This window comes from Hyperoodon ampullatus, assembly GCF_949752795.1.
Source record: "Hyperoodon ampullatus genome assembly, chromosome: 8".
Classification (NCBI taxonomy): domain Eukaryota; kingdom Metazoa; phylum Chordata; class Mammalia; order Artiodactyla; family Ziphiidae; genus Hyperoodon; species Hyperoodon ampullatus.
Genome location: NC_136921.1, coordinates 33,692,632 through 33,716,284, shown reverse-complemented (window position 1 = coordinate 33,716,284; position 23,653 = coordinate 33,692,632). Strand labels below are relative to the sequence as shown.

General features: G+C 37.1%; 1 protein-coding gene across 2 annotated transcripts in view; it reads left to right on the top strand.

The window, feature by feature from the left end:
- NBEAL1 (neurobeachin like 1) overlaps positions 1-23,653 on the top strand; it is a gene marked incomplete at both ends in the record, with an annotated part of 180,874 nt that overhangs the window by 145,202 nt on the left and 12,019 nt on the right. For both annotated transcript variants that reach the window (XM_079709952.1, XM_079709951.1), the window contains 8 exons: positions 322-462; positions 3,217-3,347; positions 10,790-10,899; positions 14,171-14,288; positions 15,806-15,903; positions 18,764-18,880; positions 21,346-21,435; positions 23,525-23,634. In XM_079709952.1, coding sequence (XP_079566078.1) covers positions 322-462; positions 3,217-3,347; positions 10,790-10,899; positions 14,171-14,288; positions 15,806-15,903; positions 18,764-18,880; positions 21,346-21,435; positions 23,525-23,634 — 915 coding nt within the window. The remainder of the gene's footprint in view (positions 1-321; positions 463-3,216; positions 3,348-10,789; positions 10,900-14,170; positions 14,289-15,805; positions 15,904-18,763; positions 18,881-21,345; positions 21,436-23,524; positions 23,635-23,653) is intronic.

Sequence of the window (23,653 nt, the reverse complement as noted above, 5' to 3'; positions counted from 1 at the left end):
CATATTCATCAAAATGTTAATTATCTCTGGGAATTCTAGTTGATTTTAAATTTCTTCATTTTTGGTAGTTTCTCTCTGGTTTCTAATTTATCTATAGTGAATATGTATTATTGCATAATACAAAAGTGTTCAAAAATCCAATATTAGTGCTATTTTATTGTTCAGTAAAAAGTAATAAATTTTTTTTCATGTAATAACATGACGTGATGATACAAATACATAGTTTCTTAAAAACTGTGTTTTCAGCAATACAATACAAGCATATGTCTTTCTAAGTTAATTTTACTATTGTGGTTATAAAACTTTAGTTTCCTTTTTTAGATATGAAAATTTTGAGGATCCTATGGGAACTATTGATAAATTTCATTATGGTACTCACTATTCAAATTCTGCTGGGGTTATGCACTATCTTATTCGTACAGAACCATTCACCACCCTCCACATCCAGCTTCAGAGTGGAAGGTATGTTTTGGGTAAATAAGCTATTTTCTTAAGACTGTATGATAGTGTTGAAAACTCTTTGCCTTCATGTCATGTACTGTTATAACAGGGCCTTATCTTTTTTTTCTCCTCTGTTAGGTTTCGATTCATATACTAGCTCCCTAGATAAAAGGAACCAAACTAGTTTGAGAACAGGTCACTCAAACTGACTTACATAAATGACTTTTAAGGTGAATTCCTTTTTACTGCTATCCAGTGTACTTTTGTGATTTTCAACTGGGTTTAGGAATCTACCAGAGATTTAGAGTTAGAACTGATTTAGACCTTGATCCAAGACGTCTCCCAGAGATTCAAACCTAACCAATGCCTATGTAGTCCTCCTAAAAATATTTATTAATCAATAGGAATAAAAATAGGGAGAAATAGGGGCCCTTACATTATTAGTAGCAGCTCAAACAGATCTGTGATGCCATTGTATTATCGTATCACCTGTCAGTGTTATAACTTACCTAACTTTCACATTTTCTTAATGATCCTAAAGAAAGAAACTTTTCCAAGAATCCTCCGTTCCCCAGTGTATCCTCCAGGAAGCTCTCTACTTACTCCCATTTTGTCTCCATGTTGCCTTATTCTTTACCATTATCATTTTGCCTTTTCTACCCAGGCAAAAACTATGTAAACATTGCCTTTTCTACTCTTTCCATGTAAATTTTATCTCTCAAAATTAGCCTGGGTTCCTTATTCCTGTCTTTAGTACACCAAGCCTTGGCTATCAAGGAGAGGCTTTGATCACTACACATCTCCAAATGTTATATTTGTCATGAATGCAGGTAATTTTCCTTCCAGGAAAGTATAACTGGGTCTTTTCAGCTTTTAGTGATTTTATGAATAAATGATTTTTTAAAAAGCTTCAAAAATAGATTCTCTTTGTGCTTCAAAGGACATCATCAAGAAAGTAAAAAAGACAACCAATTCAGTAGGAGAAAATATTTGCAAATTATAGATCTGATAAGGGAGTTATATCTAGAATATATAAATAATTCTTGCAATGCAATAATAAAAAGACAAATGACCCAGTTAAAAACTGGACAAAGGATCTAAATGGACATTTCTCCAAAGAAGATTACAAATTTCCATGATTAACATTACATGATTAACATCGTTAGTCATCAGGGAAATTCAAATCAAAACCAAATTGAAATACCTCTTTACCCACATGAGGATGGCTATAATAAAAAAGACAGATAATACCTACTGTTGATGAGTATGTCGAGAAATTGGAATAATTATGTACTGGCAGTGGGAATGTAAAATGATGCAGCCTCTGTGGAAAACAGTCTGGCAGTACTTCAAAAGGTTAAAGATAGAATTACATATTACCCAGCAATTCTACGCCTACGTATATACCCAAGATAACTGAATACATATGTTCATGCAAACACTTGTACACAAATGTACTTAGCAGCATTATTTATAATAGCCAAAATATGGAAACAACAAAAATACCCATCAACTGGTAAAGGAATAAATAAAATGTGGTATACCCATGCAATAAAATATTATCTGGCATGAGTTAATAAAGGGAATGAAAGATTGATATATGCTACAACATGGATGAACCTTGAAAGCAGTATGCTGAATAAAATAAGCCAGACACAAAATGCCATATATTGTATGATTTACATAAAATGTCTAAAACAGACAAATCCATAGAGACAAAGTAGATTAGTAGTTGCTCAGGGGTGGAGGGAGAATGAATGGAGAGTGACTGCTATTAGATGCAGGGTTTCATTTAGGAGTGATGAAAATGTTCTAAAATTGATTGTGGTGATGGCTGCACAGCTCTGCATATACTGAAGGCCATTGAATTGTTCACTTAGAGCGAATTATATGTATGTTAATTATGTATCAGTAAAGCTGTTCTTCCCCACCCAAACAAAAAGATTCTGCCATTAAAGCTGTACCTCTCCTTCAATTTGAATATACCATTATTAGACTTTATTGATGACACAATCATTGACTATAATTAAATTTAGAGTTCTGCTAAGTTCAGCTCTGCTTCAAAACAAGGTTGCTAGGCATAAAGAGTCATATTAGTCATTAACTGTCACTTAGAAGTCATCATTTATGGAATAAATCCAGGAAAACACTATCAAAGGAGATGAAACAGAAGGGATTTATGCTGTTTATGATTAGCCAAAACAATAAAATTGCATCATGACCACGTGAGCTTCTTTCAACTACCATAGGCCCATGATGGAACATGAAAATAAAGTTAAAATAAGATGATAGTATATGCAAGTAAAGTATAAAAGCTTTAGCTACAGAACTATTTCCCTAACTCACCCTCTGGTTTTTAGCAAGAGTTTGTAAAGATACTTATGTATCAAGGATTAAATCAGCAGCATTTCTATAGATCTGTTAACTATGTATGTAAATACTATAACACTTAGAGTGGTATTTAAACTCTGTAATTTTAAAATATCCAAATATTTATTTACTTTCTGTAATAAATTTTACTGATTAAAAATTATGCCATTTTCATCTATTTTAACTAAGATGATACTAGGGATTAAAATTATAGTATTCAGTTCCTGGCAACAAAATAAGAAAGATTGTCATAAGGAGAGCAACTTGTGTTTTTAGATGTTAAAGAGAAAGGTTAAATAAAGAGAAACTAATCATGAGGAAACCTGAAGGAAGATTAAAGGTTTGTTTTAGCCTGTTGTTGCTATCATTCAGTATTCACTGTTCTCTTTCAATCTCCACATGCAGGTTTGACTGTGCAGATCGACAATTCCATTCCATCCTTGCTACCTGGCAGGCTCTCATGGACAATCCATATGATGTGAAGGAACTTATTCCTGAATTCTTCTATTTCCCAGAATTTTTGGAAAATCAAAATCGTAAGAAATAGGAGATTAAAAATTGGACTGAACAGGTCCCAATGGAGAATCCTGAAAAATATCTTTTAGGACATTTTTGTGATGACCTCTAGATTATTTAAGGTTCATTCTGTCTGTGTATTATCCAGTGACAGGGCTTAAATGATGTTCAGGTACTAGTCTTATCTTCTACGGATAGAAGTGCTACAGTGAATAAGATAAATGAGTCAAATTTGAATTGGTAAGAGAATTTATCAGAGTACAGTGTTTACTAGAGAAGCAAAAAATGGCTATATGCTATTTCAGCCATAAAACTCCATGGGTTAAAAGTGTTTGAGTTAAATAAGATGAAGATTTATACCAGGGGTCAGCAAACTATAGGTTCATGGGCCAAATCTGTGGGCAGACCCCTGTGTTTATAAATAAAGTTTTATTGGAATACAACTAGCCAATTCATTTACATAAACTGTGGCTGCTTTCACAGTATAATGGCAGATTTGAGTAATTGCATCAGAGACCATAGGGCTCACAAAGCCAAAAATATTTATTCTTTGACATTTGGTAGAAATTTGCTGACTCCTTTTACAGCAGAAGACAGGAGGCAAGCTGAAAATAATGATTGGGTATAAGTTACCACAATATTTGAAAAACCATATTATGTTTTTGAAGAAAAGAACCATAGAGTGAAATATGGTCTTTAAAAATGTCCAAATACTTTTTCTATGAGGTAGTTTAGATTTATTTTGAGTACAAATAAGGAAATTGGCAAGGTTCTTACTACTGGTGTTCTTTAGGGAAATTCCAGTGTCAAAGGGCTGTTACAACTTCTTTTTCCTCCCTTAGCACGTAATGTTAATGTTTGACCCTTTGCTTGCTCGGTAGAATTGTTTGTCCTGCTGGTGAAAGCATATCCAGGACTTCATGACCTTCAGTCGTGCACTCTGGGGCAGGTTGTTGGAGGCAAGGCATCTAACTCTCAGAGTAAGGCAGTTAGAAGTGGTCACCTTCAGAAAATCAGATGCAACTGTTGACTAAGTGTGATCCTAGACTCTTAGTCAGCCAGAGGATTTGAGTCTTCTAAAGCAGGGTATCTGGGATAGTAGGAATAAGCAGATTAAATTAGGATAGAGAATTTAAGGTTTGCCTAGCTTGACAATTACTCACATTCACCACAGCTAGTTGCTGTCTAATACTACTGTCCTGGTGGCCTCCATTTCTAATTATACATTGCCTCTTTATTTGAAATGAGCCGGGTAAGACAAAGCAAAGTATGTTAGAATGACAACAAATATTAACAAAACGAACTCAACATTGTGCAAGCAAGAAAATTTTAGTACTTTCCATAATAAAAGTCCTGAGATATGGTAACTTAACAACATCATCAAAGCCAAGTTCTTTCTGTATTTTTACTCTGCTGGTCTGGGTGTTTTGGCTTTGTTCTTGGCTAGTTACTGTCATGATTACAAATAACTAAAGCAATTCTAGGCATCATAGGCATATACAACAGTGTCTTAAAAAGAAGTGGGACTTTTAATTCTTTGTGTCCTTTCTTTTTTTTTTTTTTTACAACTTTATTGGAGTATAATTGCTTTACAGTGGTGTGTTAGTTTATGCTTTATAACAAAGTGAGTCAGTTATACATATACATATGTTCCCATATCTCTTCCCTCTTGCATCTCTCTCCCTCCCACCCTCCCCATCCCACCCCTCTAGGTGGTCACAAACCACCTAGCTGATCTCCCTGTGCCATGCGGCTACTTCCCACTAGCTATCTATTTTACGTTTGGTAGTGTATATATGTCCATGCCACTCTCTCACTTAGTCACAGCTTACCCTTCCCCCTCCCCATATCCTCAAGTCCATGCTCTAGTAGGTCTGTGTCTTTATTCCCATCTTACCCCTAGGTTCTTCATGACCTTTTTTTTTCTTCTTCTTAGATTCCATATATATGTGTTAGCATATGGTATTTGTTTTTCTCTTTCTGACTTACTTCACTCTGCACGACAGACTCTAGGTCCATCCACCTCACTACAAATAACTCAATTTCATTCCTTTTTATGGCTGAGTAATAATCCATTGTATGTATGTGCCACATCTTCTTTATCCATTCATCTGTTGATGGACACTTAGGTTGCTTCCATGTCCTGGCTATTGTAAATAGAGTTACAATGAACATTTTGGTACATGACTCTTTTTGAATTATGGTTTTCTCAGGGTATATGCCTAGTAGTGGGATTGCTGGGTCCTATGGTAGTTCTATTTTTAGTTTTTTAAGGAACCTCCATACTGTTCTCCATAGTGGCTGTATCAATTTACATTCCCACCAACAGTGCAAGAGTGTTCCCTTTTCTCCACACCCTCTCCAGCATTTATTGTTTGTAGATTTTTGATGATAGTGTGAGATGATATCTCATTGTAGTTTTGATTTGCATTTCTCTAATGATTAATGATGTTGAGCATTCTTTCATATGTTTGTTGGCAATCTGTATATCTTCTTTGGATAAACGGTCTATTTAGGTCTTCTGCCCATTTTTGGATTGGGTTTTTTTTTTTGTTATTGAGCTGCATGAGCTGCTTGTATGTTTTGGAGATTAATCCTTTGTCAGTTGCTTCATTTGCAAATATTTTCTCCCATTCTGAGGGTTGTCTTTTTGTCTTGTTTATGGTTTCCTTTGCTGTGCAAAAGCTTTGAAGTTGGACTTCCCTGGTGGCTCAGTGGTTGAGAGTCCGCCTGCCGATGCAGGGGACACGGGTTCGTGCCCCAGTCCCGGGAAATCCCACATGCCGCGGAGCGACTGGGCCCGTGAGCCATGGCCGCTGAGCCTGCGCGTCTGGAGCCTGTGCTCCGCAACGGGAGAGGCCACAACAGTGAGAGGCCTGCATACTGCAAAAAAAAAAAAAAAAAAAAAAAAAGCTTTGAAGTTTCATTAGGTCCCATTTGTTTATTTTTGTTTTTATTTCCATTTCTCTAGGAGGTGGGTCAAAAAGGATCTTGCTGTGATTTATATCATAGAGTGTTCTGACTATGTTTTCCTCTAAGAGTTTGATGGTGTCTGGCCTTACATTTAGGTCTTTAATCCATTTTGAGTTTATTTTTGGGTATGGTATTAGGGAGTGTTCTAATTTCATACTTTTACATGTAGCTGTCCAGTTTTCCCAGCACCACTTACTGAAGAGGCTGTCTTTTCTCCACTGTATATTCTTGCCTCGTTTATCCAAGACAAGGTGACCATATATGCGTGGGTTTATCTGTGGGCTTTCTATCCTGTTCCATTGATCTGTATTTCTGTTTTTGTGCCAGTACCATACTGTCTTGATCACTGTAGCTTTGTAGTATAGTCTGAAGTCAGGGAGCGTGATTCCTCCAGCTCCATTTTTCATTCTCAAGGTTGCTTTGGCTACTCAGGGTCTTTTGTGTTTCCATACAAGTTGTGAAATTTTTTGTTCTACTTCTGTGAAAAATGCCATTGGTAGTTTGATAGGGATTGCATTGAATCTGTAGGTTGCTTTGGGTAGTAGAGTCATTTTCACAATGTTGATTCTTCCAATCCAAGAACGTGGTATGTCTCTCCATCTATTTGTATCATCTTTAATTTCTTTCATCAGTGTCTTATAATTTTCTGCACATAGGTCTTTTGTCTCCTTAGGTAGGTTTATTCCTAGATATTTTATTCTCTTTGTTGCAGTGGTAAATGGGAGTGTTTTCTTAATTTCACTTTCAGATTTTTCATCACTAGTGTATAAGAATGCCAGAGATTTCTGTTCATTAATTTTGCATCCTGCTACTTTACCAAATTCATTGATTAGCTCTAGTAGTTTTCTGGTAGCATCTTTAGGATTCTCTATGTATAGTATCATGTCATCTGCAAACAGTGACAGCTTTACTTCTTCTTTTCCAATTTGGATTCCTTTTATTTCTTTTTCTTCTATGATTGCTGTGGCTAAAACTTCCAAAACTATGTTGAATAATAGTGGTGAGAGTGGGCAACCTTGCCTTGTTCCTGATCTTAGTGGGAATGGTTTCAGTTTTTCACCATTGAGGATGATGTTGACTGTGGGTTTGTCATATATGGCCTTTATATGTTGAGGAAAGTTCCCTCTATGCCTACTTTCTGCAGGGTTTTTATCATAAATGGGTGCTGAATTTTGTCGAAAGCTTTCTCTGCATCTATTGAGATGATCATATGGTTTTTCTCCTTCAGTTTGTTAATATGGTGTATCATGTTGATTGGTTTGCGTATATTGAAGAATCCTTGCATTCCTGGAATAAACCCCACTTGATCATGGTTTATGATCCTTTTAATGTTCTGTTGGATTCTGTTTGCTAGTATTTTGTTGAGGATTTTTGCATCTATGTTTATCAGTGCTATTCACCTGTAGTTTTCTTTCTTTGTGACATCTTTGTCTGGTTTTGGTATCAGGGTGATGGTGGCCTTGTAGAATGAGTTTGGGAGTGTTCCTCCCTCTGCTATATTTTGGAAGAGTTTGAGAAGGATAGGTGTTAGCTCTTCTCTAAATGTTTGATAGAATTCGCCTGTGAAGCCATCTAGTCCTGGGCTTTTGTTTGTTGGAAGATTTTTTTTTTTTTTTTTTTCCAGTATGTGGGCCTCTCACTGTTGTGGCCTCTCCCGTTGTGGAGCACAGGCTCTGGACGCGCAGGCTCAGCGGCCATGGCTCACGGGACTAGCCGCTCCGCGGCATATGGGATCTTCCTGGACCGGGGCACGAACCCGTGTCCCCTGGATCGGCAGGTGGACTCTCAACCACTGTGCCACCAAGGAAGCCCCTGTTGGAAGATTTTTAATCACAGTTTCAATTTCAGTGCTTGTGATTGGCCTGCTCATATTTTCTATTTCTTCCTATTTCTGTCTTGGCAGGTTGTGCATTTCTAAGAATTTGTCCATTTCTTCCAGGTTGTCCATTTTATTGGCATAGAGTTGCTTGTCGTAATCTCTCATGATCCTTTGTATTTCTGCAGTGTCAGTTGTTACTTCTCCTTTTTCATTTCTAATTCTATTGATTTGAGTCTTCTCCCTTTTTTTCTTGATGAGTCTGGCTAATGGTTTATCAGTTTTGTTTATCTTCTCAACGAACCAGCTTTTAGTTTTATTGATCTTTGCTATCGTTTCCTTCATTTCTTTTTCATTTCTTTCTGATCTGATCTTTATGATTTCTTTCCTTCTGCTAACCCTGGGGTTTTTTTGTTCTTCTTTCTCTAATTGCTTTAGGTGCAAGGTTAGGTTGTTTATTTGAGATGTTTCCTGTTTCTTAAGGTAGAATTGTAGTGCTATAAACTTCCCTCTTAGAACCGCCTTTGCTGCATCCCATAGGTTTTGGGTCCTCATGTCTCCATTGTCATTTGTTTCTAGGTATTTTTTGATTTCCTCTTTGATTTCTTCAGTGATCACTTCATTATTAAGTAGTGTATTGTTTAGCCTCCATGTGTTTGTATTTTTTACAGATGTTTTCCTGTAATTGATATCTAGTCTCATAGTGTTGTGGTCAGAAAAGATACTTGATACGATTTCAGTTTTCTTACATTTACCAAGGCTAGATTTGTGACCCAAGATATGTGTCCTTTCTTTTTTTTTTTTTTTTCTTCTTTGCGGTACGCAGGCCTCTCACTGTTGTGGCCTCTCCCGTTGCGGAGCACAAGCTCCGGATGCGCAGGCTCAGCAGCCATGGCTCACGAGTCCAGCCACTCTGCGGCATGTGGGATCTTCCCAGACCGGGGCACGAACCCGCGTCCCCTGCATCGGCAGGCAGACTCTAAACAACTACGCCACCAGGGAAGCCCTGTCCTTTCTTAAGTTTGAGAAACCCTTTCTCATAAACCCTTTCTCATACCTTCACTGTCCAGAGCTGGGTCATATACCAACTTCTATGCCAGTCACCTACAACAAGTATGAAATGTGGGACAGGATGGACACTTGAATAAAAGCAAGGTTTTTCTACCAGATAAGGAGGAATGGCTATCAGGTGGCCAACAATATCTGCTATACAATAGTTGGGTTAAGGCCACACTCACTGTGCATCCTATCATTCTGTGACACTTAAACCTCTCTTCAGCTTTAAGGACACAGTGATATTTTTAGGCAGCACCTTTTTTTTTTTTTTTTTTTTTTGGCGGTACGCGGGCCTCTCACTGCCATGGCCTCTCCCATCGTGGAGCACAGGCTCCGGACCCGCAGGCTCAGTGGCCATGGCTCACGGGCCCAGCCCCTCCGTGGCATGTGGGACCCTCCCAGACCAGGGCCTGAACCCGCATGTCCTGTACCGGCAGGCAGACTCCCAACCACTGTGCCACCAGGGAAGCCCTTTAGGCAGCATCTTTAATGAAGGTCTTTTGTGTTAACACTTTTCCCTTTCCACACTGTATGAATAAGAAAATCTCATCTTTGGGACAATTTTGTCAAAAGTACTGTGTTCTAACTAGAATGAACAAATCTTTATTATGTCAGTATCTACTTAAAATAGTGGTATATAAATATATTGTTTTTACATAAGACAAACAAGTCATTTTAAGTTGTAAGTTACACCAAAAAGCTCTAAGGAGCTCTATTTTGTAAATTAACCATTAGAAAGACTATGTTAATTATTTTTAATGTAAGAAGAATGCTTACTGTTGCATTTTTGTTCAGGTTAAGGGTTTTGGTCATAGCTATAATTTCCTCCACTTTTTTCAGCAAAAAATAAACTATTATCTGATTTATCTTCTAATAACTAATTTTAAACTATCTTATTTTCATTTACCTTTTTAATCAACTGATAAAATGCATTCCAATAAATAAAAATTATTTTTACCTGTTCAATAAATTTATATCAAGAAGGGAACTTGATGGGGGGGAGGGATAGATTGGGAGTTTGGGTCTGACCTGTACACAGGGCTATATTTAAAATAGATAGCCAACAAGTACCTGCTGTATAGCACAGGGAACTCTGCTCAATACTCTCATAACCTTAATGGGAAAAGAATTTGAAAAAGAATAGATACATGTATATGTATGGCTGAGTTGCTTTGCTGTGCATGTGAAGCTAACAGGGCATTGTTGATCAACTATATTCCAATATAAAATAAAAATTTTTTAAAAAGAGAAAGGAACTTGATTCTCACCTTTTTTTTTTTTTTTTTTTTTTTTTTTTGCGATACGCGGGCCTCTCACCGCTGTGGCCTCTCCCCTTGCGGAGCACAGGCTCCGGACGCGCAGGCCCAGCGGCCACGGCCCACGGGCCCAGCCGCCCCGCGGCATGCGGGATCCTCCCGGACCGGGGCACAAACCCGCGTCCCCCGCATCGGCAGGCGGACTCCCAACCACTGCGCCACCAGGGAAGCCCCTCACCTTTTACTCTTAATAAAAGAAGAAAAGCCTTCAGTTTTGCTAAGGAATGTACCCTTTTATTTGTTTTACTTGATTTATTTAAATCTAAAATGATTTGATACGTTTATCTTTTACATGTCTTAGAATTTAACTTGGGTCGTCTACAAGTTTCCAGAGAAGTAGTAAATGATGTCATTCTCCCCAAATGGGCTAAGTCAGCTGAAGATTTCATCTATAAACATAGGAAAGCTCTGGTAAGATTTTTGTGTTTAGTTATTAGACAAATCAATAAGATAAAGATATATGTGTTTTCCAGAGGATGATGGAATAAAGTATATCTATTATTTTCCTGGATTAATTTGTAACCTATTATATGTGCTGTTTTAGAAAGTATAATATAGTAATTTATTTTGAGGTTATGGATTTTCTGATATAGTGAGACTATAGTAGTACATACAGTCCCATGGATGTATGCAAAAAAAATTTTTTTCACTTCTCTGAGATATCTACCTATTGTATGTGAAACTATTTTGGTCACCAAGCTGGTATAGTTTGATTTTCACAGTTCCCACATTTGTTTCAAATCTAACAAGAATAAGTACACATTTTTTCCTCTGAAGGATTCCAGTAAGTTTTTAATAAGACAGCTAAATAAATCCTAAATGCCACTTAAAAATTTTACTAGTTTTTTAGCTAAATTTCCATTTTGGAATTGAAGGACTAGTGAGAGTTAGTTTAATATTGCTATTGTGTTATTATCTTGCAGATAATGCTTTTTACCCCCACAAGAGCCCACTTAGCTTTCTATCTAAACTGAAGTGTTACAGATTCTGAAACTAAATAGGCTAGTACTTGGAAATATTCCTTGTCATTAGTACATAGTTAGTCAAGTTTACAAAATTCAGGATTACACTTTAACATTTGTAAGCAATAACCCCATGCATGAATAAGGAATTGGGAAAAAATAAAACAACTCTGAAAAATAATCTGTTACTTTTTAACTAGGCAGGAACTTCTCAGATGCTTCCTTCTGTGTTATCTATGACAGTAAGTAGGGGTCCAGGATTTTAGGAAGACATACTCCTCATTAATAAGAGGTTAGAAGTTTGTGTTTCAGTTACGTATTGCCGTGTAACAAACTATCCCAAAATTTAGTGGCTTAAAAGTATATTATTTCTCACGCTTATGTGAGTTGCCTTGCCTCAACTGGGCAGTTCTTCTGGTCTTGCTTAAGGTTCTCATCCGCTTGCAGTCATATGGCAGTTGAGGTTGGAGTCATCTGGAGGCTGCATTGAGACACTGGGATGCTGACTTTTCTCCCTCTCCCTGTAGTCTCAGGATATCTCCTCTTCATGTGGTCTCTCTAACTGATTAGCCAGACTTCTTACCTGGCAGCTCAAGGCCCCCCAAGAATGCAAAAGTGGAAGCTTCTACACTTTCTTGAGTCCTAAGGCTGTGAACTGTCAGAGTATCACTTCTGCCTTCTTGTCATGGTTAAATAGTAACAGGATCAGTGCAGATTCCAGAGGAAAGAAAGTAAACTCCATCTCTTAATGGTTGGAGTGAGAAAGAATTTGCAGCTATCTTTAATCCACCATATACAGGCTATCCTCTGGCCACGAAGTATTTAGATTCCTTCTACATGCAAAATGTACATACTTCCTTTCAAGACCTTCCCAAAGTCTCAGCTCATTAAGGCAGGGTTCTGCAGACTTTTTCCGTAAAGGACCAGCTAGTAAATATTTTCATTGGCTGTAAACTTAGTCTGTGTTGAAATTCTGCCATTGTAGTGCAAAAGAAAATGGGGGTATGTCTGTGTTCTGCTAATCTACAAATCTGGCTGCTAGTAAGGTTTGGCCCACAAACAGTAGTTTGCTGATCCTTGCATAAAGGCATGAGGCCTGAAGTCCAGAATCATATTAGTCATCTAAATCAAATCCATGTGTGGATGAAACTACTCCAGTGTCTCCCCTTGTATCTGAAGACTGAAGTAAGGAGACAAGTTATCTGCCCCCCATGTAACAGTAGTGTAACAAGGACAGGAAAACTATAATAGACACTAACGTTCAAAAGGAAGCGAGAAAACAGAGACACCTAGCCTCTTGTTTATAACAATTGAGAATTCCAGCAGGGACATGCTCTCAGTTACTTTACTAGGGCCCAGTGCTATTCCCTGATATTGGTTCTCCATGGATCTTTTTGTTCTACCCTTAGGCTCTTGGCTTTTCACTCTTAGTCATTCTTTTCCATAAAAACTAAAACAAAAAACATTGTTTACAAGAGTATCTTTGCAAGCCTCTTTCCTAACCATGATAAGCTGGAAGCCAAAGTCTCTTTTATTTTTTGAACAGTTTTTAACTTTTTCAGCTTTAATTAATGCAATTTCTTTTAAAATGTTATGGGTTTCTTATGCATCAACTCTGTTGGGCAAAAACCATTCCACATTACTTTATGAGATAGTTCATTATCTCCTTTGGGCTGAGTGGGAGGCTAAAATGGGAAATGTTCTTAAGGTTAAGATGCTCTATTGTCTAGTTGAGTGGGTCTGTGACACACAACCTAAAATCTTTGAGATCTCAGCAGATTGTTTTTTAGCCACACTCTTGATCTAAACTTTTGCCCAAGGCCATATTTTACTGGAAACATTCTGATTTAAGCATTAACTTAGGCCATTTCTCACTTTGAGAGTCTTTGCTTTCTAGTAATCCTGGAAATAAGAAATAATTTTTGTGCCCAGCAAGACCCAACTCCTTTATATACTTTTAAAATTATGCTTAAGACCCAAACAGTTCATTTTTAAAACTCATTCTTGCTCCTCCCACACATAATCACAGGCAGCTAAAAGAAGCCAATTATCATTTAAAAACATTCTGCCTGGAAATCTCTATCCCCAGATCCAAGAGTTCATTAGGTACCCTTTCTATCTTTCATGTAACGAAAACATGAGTTCCCTTTTCTCCTGTCTCCAATGACAATTTTCTTACGGTCTTTCAACTCCTCACTAACAGGCTCCGGGTTCTTTAAGCCTCTGCCTGCCACCAAGTTCACCTCTTAGTTGGCGGTGTGGGGGTGTGTGGAGGGAGTGATTTTTCAGCTATCTTCAATACACCCCAGTGCGGTTTCCTTGTTTCCTTGAATTGAATTTCTGGACTATTTCAGTGGAATTTTCACAAGAAAGATGTATTCCACAGCTATCATTAATTTTTTTTTTGTTCTTATTTGGGCTATAAGAAGATTTGTTATTTTCTTCACCCATTAGTTAGGAGATGTATATGTAGTAAATATTAATAAATATGTCTACATTTTACTAGATAGAATATAGTCAACTTGGTTCAGTGTTTAACATGATTTTGAGATAATTTTATTTACAGTGATAAGATTTGTGTGTGGAAATGCATAAAATGCTCTTATTTTTTTAACAGTATTTTATTTATTAAAATGCTCTTATTTTTTTAAAAGGACCTATCATTACGTTGTAGTTGGAAGGTATCTCTATATTAATTGCTAAATTTGTTTTTTTTCTAGGAGTCTGAATATGTTTCTGCTCATCTTCATGAATGGATAGATCTGATTTTTGGCTATAAACAGAGGGGGCCAGCTGCAGTGGAGGCACTCAATGTTTTCTATTACTGTAGTTATGAAGGTATAAGCGTATACTTTTTCTCTTTCATTATGTTAATAAATATTATTTAATATGTGTTTATACATGGTGTTTTTGGCATAACTATTTAACACAAGAAAGACTACATTTTTTTTTTTTTTTTTTTTTTTTTTTTTTTGCAGTACGCGGGCCTCTCACTGTTGTGGCCTCTCCCGTTGCGGAGCACAGGCTCCGGACGCGCAGGCTCAGCGGCCATGGCTCACGGGCCCAGCCGCTCCGCGGCATGTGGGATCTTCCCGGACCGGGGCACGAACCCATGTCCCCTGCATCGGCAGGCGGACTCTCAACCACTGCGCCACCAGGGAAGCCCAAGACTACATTTAAAAAATAGTTTTAGTTATCTTTTCTATTTGAAAGGCTGCTGCTTTTTAAAAAAAATAGTAGTTAAAATGTCAATTATTGGTGGCATAAAAGATTTTGATCTCTGGCCATATGTGTCCTATTCAGTTGGGTCTGAATATTCTGTATTAAATTGTTAGCAGACATTAAATAAGACTTTTTAGAATTAAAATAACAAATTCTGGGCTTCCCTGGTGGCGCAGTGGTTGAGAGTCCGTCTGCTGATGGGGGGGTGCGGGTTCGTGCCCCGGTCCGGGAGGATCCCACATGCCGTGGAGCGGCTGGGCCGGTGAGCCATGGCCGCTGGGCCTGCACGTCCGGAGCCTGTGCTCCGCAACGGGAGGGGCCGCAGCAGTGAGAGGCCCGCGTACCGCAAAAACAAAAGAAAACAAAACAAATTCTTCTTCCAATGATAGTCAGATGACATTATTCTAATGTTTAGCTCTGGATCAAGAACATTTTTGAAGGCTTTGAAAGGCTTAAGAAGGAGTTCTTTCCTAATCCCTCCATAGAGCTAATAGTTCTAAAGATTATGAATAGTGTGAAGTTTTATGAATTTGAGCAGAACCCACATGACTTTTGGTAAATAGACAAGCATGTTTTTACCTTGCTGTATTCATTTGATAACAGTTTTGTAGGAAGGTAGTATAGCATGGTGGTTAGGAGCATAGACTTTGAAATCAGACTTTACCTAGTTTGGTCAATTACTAGCTATGTAACAATAGGGATTAAGTATGGCTGGTATAATCAGTTAGCCAGAATATCACCTTGCCAAACTTTTGTTAGATAAACTAATTTATAGCAGTATTTTTGTGTGGTTATTACACTTGTTTCAGCTTAACTATTGTGAAGAAAGCAATCAGGTGTACTATGAGTATAGTGTGCATTTTTATAAGAGAAACTTTTATAGACAACCAGTTAACTTTTGTTTAAAATATTTTAGTTCTAAACAGTGGGTGAAATTTATTTTTGTACATATTTAATATCTGAAGCTTTACTGGTTTTTTAAAAATTATCTCTTTACAGTAGTTTTATAAATTGATGAATGGAATAATATTTTGTTGAAAATATACTAATCAGTCTCTGATATGTTAAACAGTTGTGTGGCTTGCTGATTTGTTTTCGCTCTATAGTGAATTGACTACTTCTCTTGGTTTTAGGAGCTGTGGATCTGGATGCCTTAACAGATGAGAAGGAAAGAAAAGCCTTAGAAGGGATGATTAACAATTTTGGGCAAACACCTTGTCAACTGTTAAAGGTAAAGCATAAAAGTTATTGATTACCGAAGTCCAGAATTTAATTGCCAAGGAATAGTACTACCAGTATTTTCAAGGTTTTTAATGATTTAAAACCTTATTTCAGGGCTTCCCTGGTGGCACAGTGGTTGAGAGTCCACCTGCTGATGCAGGGGACATGGGTTCATGCCCCGGTCCGGGAAGATCCCACATGCCACAGAGCGGCTAGGCCCATGAGCCATGGCCGCTGAGCCTGCGTGTCCGGAGCCTGTGCTCCGCAACGGGAGAGGCCACAACAATGAGAGGCCCGCGTACCGCAATAAAAACCAAAAAACAAAAACCTTATTTCAGTATTATCTAGAATTTGGAAAAAATTATACTGTCACTTTAAAAATAAATAGATTTAAATGATTGTTCCTATTTATTTATTTATTTATTTATTTATTTATTTATTTATGGCTGTGTTGGGTCTTCGTTTCTGTGCGAGGGCTTTCTCTAGTTGCGGCAAGCGGGGGCCACTCTTCATCGCAGTGCGCGGGCCTTTCACTGTCGCGGCCTCTTGTTGCGGGGCACAGGCTTCAGACGCGCAGGCTCAGTAGTTGTGGCTCACGGGCCTAGTTGCTCCGCGGCATGTGGGATCTTCCCAGACCAGGGCTTGAACCCGTGTCCCCTGCATTGGCAGGCAGATTCTCAACCACTGCGCCACCAGGGAAGCCCATGATTGTTCTTATTTTAAATATCAAAATATTGCAGTCAAAATCCACATATTCAGTCAATTCGTCTTAAGTCACAAAGGATTAATATTTACTCAGAAAGCCAGTCACATTTATTTTGTTGTTTCTGGGAAAGGAAAAGTTGAGGCCCCTGTCAGGTGAGCTATTACTGCCTCCTTTATTAAATGGAGAAGTAGCTCTAACTGAATACCAGTTAGGTTATACTATTAAAGCTGTTCTAATACTGGGACTCATTGCATGTATAAGACTTTTAGTAGCTGACATCTGCTCCCAAAGGGTTCTTATCATCCAGAGCCCAAACCCAGTCCTAAAAATCAAATTGCAGAATATATAAAATCGAAGTATAAATATCACTGTATTTCTTTTCCCATCCTAGTATCTGAAGTTAAATTATTGTCTTCCTGATTGCATACAGCTTTGGATTCATAGAAGTTAATCCAATATTAGCTTGCAAAGACGTCTTGATCTTTGTTAGTATATGAATTCGGAAATGAGGAATACATAATAATATACCATTTATTAAGTTGATACTTTCCTATGCAAGCACTGTGCTAAGTGATTTACCTAACTTCACAGTAAATATTCAATCATCCTTACTTTTTACATGATGAAGCCGTATTTCATAGAAATTAATACCTCGCCTACAACACCTTAGAAAAATCAAATACTTTTTTCCAACTTTATACAACTAGAATGTGACTGGGACAGAATTTGGATGCATGATCATCTAACTCCAAATCCTTTCTTCCATGCCATGTTTCCTCTGAATTAATAGCTGTAAGCCCCCTTTTTGAACTTGTAGATCATTTTTCCATTCTTACGGGCTGTTATTTATATCCTAATTATGACACTTCCACCTTAGTTAGTTGTATATTTATCCATTTGCCTCACTATATTATAAAATGTTAAAGGCGGCAACTTATTTTAAATCATTTTTGTATCTTTCTTGCATATAATTTGTGGGCAGTAAGTATTTGTTGAACTGAAATCTCCACAGCTATAACAGCAACAGTATATCTAAACTCTGGCTTATAGAAGAACTTCTGTTAATTCAGCTATCAGACCAAGATTTATAATTGTTACTATTCCTTAGCAACAGTTTGGATCCTCCAACATTGATTTTTGCAGAATATTCATATTTGAAATCAATCTTTATTCCTTACCTGCTGATAGTCAGAAGGCAAAAGTAACAGAATAAAACACAACACTTCATTGGACTTTGAAATAGATTCTATAATATTTTTGCAGCAGCTTTACTTTTTTTTTTATAAGGGCAGTGCTAATTAGTTTTTAAGATAAAAAAATGACATAAAAATCAGCTTTTGATTTCAAATAAAGTGAATACTACTCACATGGATAATTCAGAGATAAATATTGAATTAGAGCTGTCAAATCTGTTTCCCATAATCTAATATTTTGCAATGGAGATAGAATCCTCTTTAGCTGGTTTTCTATTTTGCATTTTAACTGTGGCATTGGAATATTAATTTGACTTGTAATTTTCTTCTCATTTAAAAAGTTGATAATATCTTTTGTTTCTGGCATTAAAGGTAAGGAATAATAATAACTTATTTGAAAAGCAATGCAGTAATATCTATAATTTGATTCTGAGAATATTGACATTCAAATCTTATTTCAGGAATTAAAGATTCACCCATATTATAAATTTTGACTTTTGAATAATGTATTTAATTTTACCAAACATATACATAAGCATGTACCATATTTATGATACTTTTCTATGTGTTGAAAATCCAAACATGAATATGACTTATTTTCTGACTTTAAGGTACCTGTTGTCTAGTTGGGAAAGACCATAACCCACTATATGTAATCCAACATAGAAAGAAATAAGTACTAAATAAAATACTAAATAATGTAGTGTGCTGAGAAAAATAATAGAATAGTTAATTCTGACTTAGAGATTCAAGGGACAGATCAGTACGAAAAAGTTTAAAGTAGAAGTAGGGTTTCTCTAGGAATGAAGAGGGCCCGAACTCTGCCAAGGAGATGGAGCAAAAGCCAGGAGTTGTCAATAGTGCATGGTATGTAATCCATCATAGCTAGAGTCTGGTATGTATGAAGGAATATAGTGAGAGATGTTTTAATGTAATTATGGAATTCTTTTTTTCTTAATTTTTTTTTGAAGGAACCACACCCTTCTAGATTATCAGCAGAGGAAGCAGTGCAGAAGCAAACCAAAACAGACACTTCAACCTTTAACTTATTTCAACACCTCCCTGAACTCAAGTCATTTTTTATAGAGGTAATATCCAACTTGATAATATCAAAGGATTTTCTCTGTGATTTCTGTACACTTCATTGTTCCTTTTGTTCTTTAATGGAGAGGGTGGATTTTAATACTTAATCCAAAATAGTAAATAATACTTCAGTAATATGTTCTTAGATTTTTTAGAACAACCTTGTTGAAAGCTTTTGTTTGCTGCTGTAATGTTTGTTTTGGCTTTCTTTCTTCCAACCTCACGTTCTCCCAAAGGAAACATAAAGTGGAAGAATAATTTGATTTAAATTGCTTTTTGTGTCAGTTGAGATGATATGTAGAGGAAGTCTAAAATAACTTTTAATTGCAATGTCTACTCATATATAAAATATGGCCCATGAGTCAGATTGTTAATTGATGATGTCAGAAGGAATAGTCAAGTGGAGCAAGATAGATAGTTAATGCTGTTCTTGAAAGAGTATCTTCAAATTCACATGTTTAAATATACATATTGAATTACAGTTGATTCTTGAACAACACAGGTTTGAACAGTGTGGGTCCACTTATATATGGATTTTTTTTCAATAGTAAATACTACAGTACTACATAATCTGGGATTGGTTGAATTTGTGGGTGCAGAACTGCAGATAAGGAGGAAGTGCAGATACAGAGGGCTGACTATAAATTATATAATAATGAATGGAGGGTTGGTGTCCCAAACTTCCGAGTTGTTCAAGGGTCAGCTGTTCTTTGAATAGTTCAGAATGTGAATATGAAATGCATTACTACCTATAAATTTGGTTAGGACGGATAATATTAACTCTTTCGGAAGAATACAAAATGATAAAAAGTTACTAATAATAGATTGGAGATGTGCATAGAACAAGGAATAACTCTCATGCCATACAGCAAAGGGTGGTAAATGTTTTCTTAAAGGGCCAGATCGTAAATATTTTGGACTTTGTACCTACATATCATTTGAAGGTGCTTAATTCTTCCAGTAATGAAATGTGGTAACATGATTTTGTCTCCCAGGGAAGCTCATTAGACACTCACCTCTGCCTAGCACATTCCAAAATTCTAGACTCCCAAAAGAAAAGCCTGTATTCAGACGATTGTTTGCACAAATAGTCTAGGCATAGTGAGCCACGTGTATTATTGAAGACAAGTTCTATATCAGTGTAGGATGTCTTTGCCTGCCAAGTTCCCTGATGCCAGCCAATGGCCAACCTTGCAAGTAGCCTTTCTAAGGAGAGCAGTCTCAGTCCTGCTATGTTAACTTTTGGCTACACATAGGGCAACCCACAAAACCCTATTTGACCCCTAAACTGATGGACATGTAATAAAATATTTATTATGTAATGCTGATAAAAGTATTTTCATCATATCTGATCATTTGTGGCATTGTTTTTTATAGTACAATACATTCTGAGTTCTGTCTGCAGATGCAGTGGCATTTGCCCCTCTCTGCACCCACCCCAAGTCACAGGGTAGCTTTCCTCAGGGCCAGTGTCTGGAGCAGGATAAAGAACACAATAGATATCCTTGGGTACCAATAATGGTTAATCCCTTTTCATCATCATACAAGAAGGTGTTTCCCACTCATTCATAAGAAAAGAGAAGGCCTCTTTTAGGTCTCTTCCTAGGTATTAAAATGGTGAAGAAAATTGACGTAGCAGTGAAAGCAAGGGGCTTATTAAATGGATTTCTTCAGATACCATTTCCATTTATGCTTGTTTAAATGTCAGTTGTCTTCTCTTGATTAATTCACAGTATGAAGAGAAAAGATATGCATTAACTTCATGTGGTCATACATCATTATTTAGTTCATATAAAGCTCTTAGAAAAGCACCTGGCACGTCGTATGTACCCACTAATGTTAGGTTATAATTTATCTAATAAATGTTAGGTGTAATTTATGAACTATTGTCACATCAAAAAACTTATTTCAAATCGTTTTTCTCTTTCACACTGTAATAAGATAATGGTGAATGTCTTCTGAGGACTGTCTTTATTTTCTGGTCCTTTGCTGTACCTTTCAGGAAGGGCCTCAGGTAATGGAATAGATCTATTCTTTGAAAGTTAAACCCAAAAGGACAATTCCATAAAATATAACTAGTTTTCCCATTTCACTTATTTGAGAAATGTTTTCTTATGTGGTCTGTATTTTCTACTTTATATTCATGTCAGTACGGCATGGGAAAACGAAAGGTTTTAAATCACTGGCTGTTTTAAATGGTTGACACTCCTTGAAATCTACATCCTTGTTTAACAGCAGCATAATGCAATACAAGAGGTGATGGGTTTCAGAACTTTCAAGTCTACCATTCAAACATGGTATATAATTGCTTTCCTATATTTAAAATTGAGTGATGATATGTTTTGGTAGAGTACAAGGCTATATCTCAGGGTTTATCTTTAAAGAAATAATCAAATCCCAAGTTTTCAATAATTTGTACCTAATAAAGATAGTAGAACCAGCCACTAAACCTCTGTCCTTTATTTTATAGGGAATTAGTGATGGTATTCCACTAATAAAGGCCATTGTCCCCAAAAATCAGGCTCGTTCTTTTATTTCACAAGGCAGTCCTGAGTTACTGGTAAGTTGATTTATACCTTTTCACACTGCCATGTCTATATTCATTACAACTTATGAAAAAAATTGAGAAAATAAAAAATTGTTTAAAGTCTTTTTTAAAAGCATAGGTAAGGGAATTCCCTGGAGGTCCAGTGGTTAGGGCTCCACACTTCCACTGCAGGGGGCCTGAGTTAGATCCCTGGTAGCCTGGTGGGGGAACGAAGATCCCACATGCTGCACAGCACGGCCAAAAAAAAAAAAAAGAGAAACTTTTTAAATAGAATTAATTTGACCAAGTATAAAAATGTATCTTTTAGGGGCTTCCCTGGTGGCGCAGTGGTTGAGAGTCCGCCTGCCGATGTGGGGACAGGGGTTTGTGCCCCGGTCCGGGAAGATCCCACATGCCGTGGAGCGGCTGGGCCCGTGAGCCATGGCCGCTAAGCCTGTGCTCCGCAACGGGAGAGGCCGCAACAGTGAGAGGCCCGCGTACCGCAAAACAAAACAAAACAAAATGTATCTTTTATTTACAGAGCTTTTAAGTAGTTCTGTAATCCTTTTTTTTTAAATAATTTTTTTTATTTATGGTTGCATTGGGTCTTGATGGCTGTGTGTGGGCTTTCTCTAGTTGCGGTGAGTGGGGGCTACTCTTCGTTGTGGTGTGCAGGCTTCTCATTGCGGTGGCTTCTCTTGTTGCGGAGCACGGGCTCTAGGTGTGCAGGCTTCAGTAGTTGTGGCACGTGGGCTCAGTAGTTGTGACACACGGGCTTAGTTGCTCCGCGGCACATAGGATCTTCCTGGACCAGGGCTTGAACTTGTGTCCCCTTCATTGGCAGGTGGATTCTTAACCACTGCACCACCAGGGAAGTCCTAGTTCTGTAATTCTAAAATTTGTTCGGAATAATAAATATGTGAAAATACCAGGAAATTTTGTATGAGAAAATTGTGATGTAACTTCTTACTAGATGTTAAAATTTATCATAAACAGTGAGAATAATGAAAATGAGATATAATACAGAATTGATAAAGGTCCGTCCACATGCAGGACATATTAGTGAGTACTTGAATTTCGTCATTTAATCCACCTAACAATCCTGTGAGATAGGCACAATTACTATTTCCCTTCTACAGATGAGGAATTAAAACTCAGAAGTAACTTGCTCAAAGTCACAGAGCTAGCAAGCAAGGGACCCTGGCAAATGGACCAAACCTAGGTCTGTCTTATTCTAATTCTGTCACTTAGAAATGATAAAAATTGAGCATAGCACAGTGAATAGTAGAGATTCCAGAGTTAAACTTATTTTTCTAATTATCCTTATTGTGTGTTTGCTTAGAAAAAACATCTAGAAAGATATACAAAAATAATAAGTACTTTTTTTTTTTTTTTTTTTTTTGCGGTATGCGGGCCTCTCACTGTTGTGGCCTCTCCCGTTGCGGAGCGCAGGCTTAGCGGCCATGGCTCACGGGCCCAGCCGCTCCACGGCATGTGGGATCTTCCCAGACCGGGGCATGAACCCGTGTCCCCTGCATCGGCAGGCGGACTCTCAACCACTGCGCCACCAGGGAAGCCCGATAATAAGTACTTTTGAGTGGCAGAATTCTTGTGATTTTTCAGTTTTAATACCTGTATATTTTTAAGTTATCTGAATTTGTTTTTGGTAATCTGTTACTTCTATCAAGGGAGAATAAAACTTTCCATTTTTTAATGCAAATATTCACTATTACTGTCCCTAATAAAGGGAGACCTTCTTAATAATTCTTCATAAAATCTACTTTTGATTTATGTTCTGAATGATAAGTATCTTATTTTTATGGTAAGACTTGATCCTTAATTTCTTCTGACTGCCAACTAATAGATGCTAGTAAACTTTGAGGAAAATAATCTTATACTAAAGAAAGATACATTAGGGCAGCTTTTCTTGTAGTAGGATAACAATGAGCTTTTTAACCATTTGAATTATTTTAAGACTTTCTAAATGAGTCTCATGTTTTAAATACACAATCCCACACTATTCCCTAAGTGACAGATGCTAACATCATGTGAGCATTTGGTTATTCTATGTCACTTTCTTTAATTTTCATTTAATGTTTGTCTTCATGTGTTTCTTTTCCAGATAACAGTAAGCATGAATTATGTTATTGGAACCCATGGATGGCTGCCTTATGACAGAAACATTTCTAATTACTTTACATTCATCAGGGATCAAACTGTGACAAATCCAAAGTAAGTAAGTGAACATTTA